Source organism: Copadichromis virginalis, linkage group LG10, assembly GCF_057382275.1.
Source record: "Copadichromis virginalis isolate Kocher_CV1m ecotype Utaka linkage group LG10, C_Virginalis_male_GT1.1, whole genome shotgun sequence".
NCBI lineage: Eukaryota > Metazoa > Chordata > Actinopteri > Cichliformes > Cichlidae > Copadichromis > Copadichromis virginalis.
In genome coordinates this window covers 17,966,484-17,973,515 of record NC_140627.1, presented here as the reverse complement: position 1 = coordinate 17,973,515, position 7,032 = coordinate 17,966,484, and the positions used below count along the sequence as shown (strand labels likewise).

At 44.9% G+C, this 7,032-nt stretch overlaps 1 protein-coding gene across 1 annotated transcript in view; it reads right to left on the bottom strand.

Moving 5' to 3' along the window:
• Window positions 1–593: 593 nt before the first annotated feature.
• Window positions 594–7,032, bottom strand: part of dchs1b (dachsous cadherin-related 1b) — an 83,240-nt gene continuing 76,801 nt past the window's right edge. Inside the window, exons 21-29 of the mRNA XM_085470362.1 lie at window positions 6,874–6,987; window positions 6,535–6,746; window positions 6,254–6,405; window positions 5,955–6,085; window positions 5,502–5,788; window positions 4,851–4,992; window positions 4,571–4,742; window positions 4,075–4,484; window positions 594–3,972 (exon numbers count right to left, since the gene is read on the bottom strand). Of these exons, the coding sequence (XP_085326488.1) occupies window positions 1,925–3,972; window positions 4,075–4,484; window positions 4,571–4,742; window positions 4,851–4,992; window positions 5,502–5,788; window positions 5,955–6,085; window positions 6,254–6,405; window positions 6,535–6,746; window positions 6,874–6,987 (3,668 nt within the window). The 3' untranslated portion in view covers window positions 594–1,924. The remainder of the gene's footprint in view (window positions 3,973–4,074; window positions 4,485–4,570; window positions 4,743–4,850; window positions 4,993–5,501; window positions 5,789–5,954; window positions 6,086–6,253; window positions 6,406–6,534; window positions 6,747–6,873; window positions 6,988–7,032) is intronic.

Below are 7,032 nucleotides of genomic sequence, written 5' to 3'. Positions count from 1 at the left end.
TTTGTCAAAAGAGATCAGTAGGAATTTATTATTTGCTTTAAAAAAAGAAATACAGCTTCTTCTTTTTTTCTTTCTGTCTTCCATTGCTCCACTGATCAGTCACTGGCAGTCATCTCAAACTGAACTCCAAACTGCGGTTCTCAAACAAAGAAATGTTTCTGAAACAGCCAAAGAGCATGTAGTGCTGGAGCTGGGCTCGTGACATGAGTAACTTTAAGCTGGACCAGTGCCAGCTTTGCATGATGGGGATCTGCACGGTTGAACACAGAACAGAGGTAGAAACCAAATCTTGAAAACATCAGGACATCCAATCACTGCAATTAAAATGATGAGTTTGATGATGAGTATATATAAAGAATGAAAAACAAAAACAACATTTTAAGATTGCTAAAACTGAGTCTGAGCAGTGGGTGTGGGTGGGGGGGCTGGTGTAAAACACCTCATCATGCTACTGACATTCTCGATGTGTAAAGTCACAGACATAAAAAACAGCACTGGTGGCTAAATCCTTGTACAATCATTAGGGCTCATGTATTCAGCCTTTTGGTTGCCACTTGTCTGGCTCGTGTGCTACATCTCTCCGGGTTTTGCCATTTGAGAATCTCATCCTGTTCATCGTTGTTTTCTTTGTACTGAGATGAACAACTTCACAGTAAAACGCATTCAGGTGAATGAGTGATGTAACTGATTTTAGGAAGCACTTTCTTTGAAAGACACAGAGGTGAACAGCAAACCGAGTTGTCCCTGAATAACAAAGGGAATCTTCTGTCACGGCGTGGCGCAAGTGCAAGTGCAAGTGCATGCCACGACAGTGCTGAACAGCTGCAAAGTGGAAATACAGACTGATCACAGATTTTTCTTCATCTGATTTATATGTGTTTGATTTAGGATGATCAACAATTTGACAAAAAAAAAATCTCAACACAGCATAAAGTGAGCTGCTGATGGTTTCCAAAGCTTGTGGTTGAAAGTCCTCTTTTCTTATTATAAATAATGCTAAAAACACAAATGCCTCCCTGTCACTCAATTCTGAACAATCACAAGTCTCTATAAACCTAGGAGACACATACAGTACACATAATGTAGCCCACATACATACAAATACACATATATTCAAATACTCAAAAACAATAACCTCTTCATGTGAAATAATGGATCTGAAATCATAAATTTATATAAAAATATAAAATAAAGGTTAAATCCAAACGAGTGTTGTCCGAAAGGTGAGAAAAATAATAATCTCAATTGTTTTTTCACTATGCGATGCATTGGCAAATCAATGAATCAGTGTCTCTGTGAACACACACCATTTGTCTGTCCATATGATCCGACGGGTGCGTCCAGAGACCATTCTCAGAGTAGCCACTAGATGGGTTTAATACTGGAGGGTAAAAAAACAGAAGTCCACAGACACAAAGAGAGGAACGAGGTCCTTAGCTCTCTGGCCAGCCAGCGAGGTAACATGAAAACTACACATTTATCTATCTACACACTAAGGGATCTCTGACTGCAGGGCATGGTAAGTGCACATTTTCTATTTGGCTCTTAACCCCGATCAGTTCGTGGAGTCCTGCGTCACTTTGTAGTGGATGGGTGGGCTGCTGCAGTCGAGCCCATCACACATATTCCTGCAAAGCTGCCGACACAATGGCAGTACAAATATTCTACCAGGAGACAGACGCTAAGTATTTTTTGTGGGTATTGCCCACCAAATGTCACTAGCGGGGAATTTGGGAAACCTTGATTTCTTTTTGTGGAATAAGACAAATGTTTTTGAGAATGACAATAAAACTGACACCATCACCGCTTGCTTTCTTTTGATCCATGCAAAAGAACATCCAAATGCTGGTCAGTCATGCTTTGTTCAGGTTGTCCGTCTTAGAGTTTCTCCCTAAATAGTAATGTCATGTTTCAAATGTTTCAATTATATTCTCATCTCATGATCGGGACTCTGTTCCAGTGAGGGCTCCCTGGTGCTGATCATGGACGCTGAGGGCCCTTGGTTGACTCCAAATGGAGAAACAGCTGGCGATCGAGCTGCCAGAGGGGACAGAGACGGGGAGAAGCTCGGTGACATCGCTGCTGATGAAATAGATCCCTCGTGACTGATGGGGGACCTGCGGAGTGAAGCCAAGTGGGGGAATGTCCGCCCAATTACAGGGACTTTGGGAGGAACTGACATGGCTCCTGGGTGGGCCACTGATGTGATGAGAGGTGGAGGGTCAATTCTAGGTTTAGGATCCATTTTGGGCTTGGGCTGGAAGGGCTGGCGAGGGTTCTGACTTTGCTGAGCAGTTTCATCTTTCAGCCTGGCAATCTCTGTGAAGACATTTGCAAGAGGCTGGAACTGAGGGCACCAGTTGAGTAGATAATCCCAGTTATAGCTTCCACGGAGCTCCTCGTCACTGGCAACAATAGCTGTGAGGGAACCATCTACGGAAGGTTTCCCATCCTCCGGAAAGGCATAATCCTTGGGGAGGGAAATATTGAGACCACGGCCCACTCCTAGGTAACCACCTCCCTCATCCCTGTAGACCGGGAGCTGTCCAGAGAGTAAGGTCCCACTGAGGCTGCCACCTAGCTTCTTTCCTTTGAACCAAGTGCTGCCCTCCAAAGCTGCAGGCTCACAGGAAATATCAGAAAGCTGGTCAGCATCCTGCTGGATTCCAGAGTCTGGTCCTCTGGCAGAGATGTGCTCCTGCATTGATGAGGTGATGGATGCAACGCGGGGATACTCATTTATCATCCTGATCTCATCATCCTCTGCTGCTTCAGCTGATCCTCTACCACTGGAGTGAGAAGGATCCAAAGACCCTCCTCTAGTGTAGGGTCCGCCACCAGCACCACCTTGGTCACCAGCATAGCCTGGCAAGGCCTGGTGGTAGATCCTTTCTCCCCCTGGCCCAGGGCTGCAATCATCCAGTTTTTGCAAGGCAGTTCCCGAGGCAACAGTTCTGTTTCCTGTCTCCTGGCCTTTCTTTCTCCTGCGTGACTTGACCAGGAACACAACCACTGCCATGACCACAAGCAACACGATAAAACCAAGAGACACAGCAACTATGCTAATAACCAGGATGTTGACGTCAGCGGCCAGGCCAAAGTTGGTGTTTGTCACATCGATGGAGACCTGGGCTGTAGTAGTGCGAGATGTATCCAGAGGGCTGTGAGCTTGCACGTCTAAAGTCATAACTCTGGTTTCCCGTTTACTCCGACCCGACCCACTGCTGCTACTGCTGCCTGAACTGTCCAGCTTGAGAAAGACCACCCCAGTGGTTTTGTTTACATCAAAATATGGAGAGCTGGCAGTAAGAGAATAAAGAACAATACCATCCACCCCTTCATCCTCATCACTTGCCTGGACCTGGCCAATGCTTTGTCCTTTCTTGGCTCCCTCTGGAACTTCAAAGGAGAAATCAGAGGATGTGAAGAGTGGGTCATACTCATCCTCACCCGTGACAAACACCTGTACAGTCACAGTGGCTGAATGGTTGCCTGAATCCGCTGCCACTGCGACAAAACTGAAGGTGTTGACCTTCTCGAAGTCAAATGGAATTTTGCTTCTGATTTCTCCTGAGTTCTGGTCCACAGCAAAGCTTTCTTTTCCTGCCCCAGACCGTTCCAACATGTAATACTTCAGCTGGCCAAAAACCCCCGTATCGTGGTCTATCGCGTGCAGAACAGTCACCGCTGAGTTGGCTGGCTGGTTTTCTCTGATACTGGCTATCAGGACATCCACAGGGAAGAACGGATGGTTATCATTCACGTCTTTGACCTCAACAATGACTGGAGCTAGGGCGAAGTGACCCTGTCCATCTGTCGCTTGAACAATGACAACATGTGTGGGCTGGTGCTCGCGATCGAGTGCTCGCTGAAGCTTTAAGGCTCCACTCCACGGGTCCACAGTAAATAAGTTCACCTCATTCCCAGAGCTGATAGAATACTGGACTTCAGCATTAGGAGTTGAGTCAGGGTCTGTTAAAAAATACAACAACAGAGTTCAAGTATATAACTGAGAGACCAAACAAGACAGCGAGAAACATTTACAGGTGACTGGATGAAAGAAGGAACACCCACCTGTAGCAGTCAGTCGTATGATCTCAGTCCCAGCGGTAGCACCCTCAATCAGTGACACGGTGTATTCTGCTCTGGTGAATGCTGGAGGATTATCATTCACATCACCGATCGTTATCACCGCAGCAACACTAGAGCTCCTCTGCGGTACGCCGCGGTCTGACACTACCACAGTGAGGTTGTACAGTGACTTGGTTTCAAAGTCAACTCCCTCGGCCAACAGCAGAGTCCCAACCGTCTGAAAGCCCCGTCCCTCCAGGAAGCGCACGCTGCTTTCGATCTGGAATGCGTTTCCTTCATTTCCGCTGGCAATGGCAAAGTCGAAGCCGCAGTTTTCTCGAGAGAGGTCGCTGTCGAAGGCTTCAAAAGTGAGAACTGTCGACCCTGGGATCGTGTCTTCAGAAACCGTAGCCCTGCAAACCAACCAAAGAGTATTATGTGAAGACGGCTGTTCGGGTTGCACCTCAATATGTCCAAATTCTAATGAGCACAGACTGACCTGTACTCCGACTGGTGAAACACAGGAGCATTGTCGTTGACGTCGGATATTTGAACTTGGACTGTAGTAAGAGAGGAGAGCGGGGGCAGGCCTCTGTCGCGAGCTTCAATGACGATGCTGACTGATGGGCGCTCGGGGTCAAACTCAACTCTGTGATTGATGAACAGAGTTCCTGAAATCAGAAGGAAATGAGATGAACTTACTCATTGTGCCAAAAGTGTTATTAAAAATGAGCGCAGGGAAATAAAATAGAGCAGGAAGCAGCCAAGCTTATCTTTACCATTGCTCGGGTCAATGTAGAAACCCTCCTTGGTTGACGACATCACTTTATAGGTGATCCTGCCGTTCTCGCCGGAGTCCCTGTCAGTCGCTGTTACTGTGATAACTGCACTTCCTGGTGGTGTGTGCTCAGGAAGAGTAACCTAAGAGAAAAAGAGACATTAATTCTAACATTTGGATACAGGAAACAAACACCCCAGCATTGGATCATATAAACCTATAACTCACTGTGTGGAGGGCAACAGGCACTGCCTTCACAGAGGGGAAAATACTTTTTATAATGTAGTTCCTTTATCCTGTGTGTGTTTTTCTTTATACTGAGGTCATTTCCTGAGACAGAGTAGTATATTTTTTACAGGCTCATCTCCACAATGGTCCCCAAGTTAATATTAGGCAGTTAAATTTTATCACACCCACTGTGTGCAAGTCAGAAGTGTACAAATGTGTATTCAATGTGTTTCAAGCCCACAAGTGCATTTAATGTTGTCTACTAGAAATAAACTGTTTCTGAAAATAATTCACTTTCTTTTAAGATCTTATAATTTGTGAATACCTCAGACAAAAACACATTCAAGCAACTTTCTCTTTAGGTGCCTGTTGGGATTTTTAGAAAACAACAACAAACACAATAAAAATAAAATTAACGGCATACCTGATAAAGATCATGTGTAAATGCTGGTGCATTGTCATTAATATCTTCCACCAAAATTGTAATGTTGGCCTCAGTTTGGTGCTGGCTGTCAGTGGCTCTGACAGTCAGGGTGTACCACGTCTTCTCCTCAAAGTCCAGAGGGGCAGTGAGTGACACGCCTCCACTATAGCGGTGAATCCCAAACTTGCCTAGTGCTGTTGGGTCTAGCTGTAAAGAGTAGGAGAGGGCAGGACTGGAGTCGACGTCGTTGCCCGTCACGAGAGTGATTTCAGTGCCTATCAAAGTATCTAACAGAGAAAGAAAGTGGAAATGAACTTATTAGTTGCATTCAAACACACCACATATATTGCACAGGCATGATTTGTTTGATGATGATCCTTACTGTTTGTAAATGTCAGCACTGGGTGTTAACCAGAAACTCCAACAATACCTTTTAAATTCAGCAAAACTTACTCTCTGGGATGCGGATTTCCTGGTGTATGGGAATAGTGGGACTGTTGTCATTCTGGTCAACAATAATGACCGTCAGTGTGGCTGAACCTGCGAGCCGTGGACTTCCTCTGTCAGTTGCTGTAACTACCAGCCTGTGGGTGAGAAGAGAAGGTGATAATCCAAACTGTCCTCTGTTATTACACTTTGGTGCTACATGAATAGAAATGAATTTAACTGGATTGAAAATTATGTGAATATTCCGTTTCAGACTGATCACATTTTGGTTACAAAAGCAAGAAAGTAAAAGTTGAAGTTCTTACTTAGTTTGAGTAAAGATCTCACGGTCCATGATGGCTGCTGTGGTAATGCTTCCTGTCACAGGATCAATCTTGAAGAGGCCACTCATCCTTGATGACTGGATGGAGTAGGTCACCTGACCATTTTGGCCCTGATCCACATCCTCAGCAACAACCTGGAAAGCGAGGACAGAAAGGGAAACAAAGAGGAGGAAATTTATTTGTAGCCTTTGTAGAACTCCAATAGACCAAATATCTCTGTAACTCTGTATTATTATTATTATTATTTTAACATTTATGAGCACCTGTATGATTGGCATTTCATATCCTTGTGCTTCCTTCATGTAGGCCACATAATTCTGCAGCTGGAAGCGAGGAAGGTTGTCATTGACATCCTGCAGGATCAAGTTGAAAGCCATGTAAGATGTAGAGGACACAGTTTCAGCCTTCACAACAAGACGGAGTCTTGGGGTGTCTTCAAAGTCTAGTTCATTGGAGGTCTGCACCCTTATTTCACCTGTGGAACAAACAGTAGGAAGATTTGATTAAAAAATGAAGATCACAATATCCTTATACTAATTAACCATCTTGATAACACATTGCACGAGACATACTTTAAGAAACACTTAAAGGGTGAGTGTTACCTGTCGAAGAGCTGATACTGAAGGCCTGCTTTCTGTTCCCACTGAAGAGGCTATAGCTGATACCGTTACGAGAACCATCTGGGTACTGAGCTTGAGCCTGAGCCACAGTGGTACCTGAATTTTTTCAGTGGAGCAGAGAAAAAAAATGTGTTTGTAATT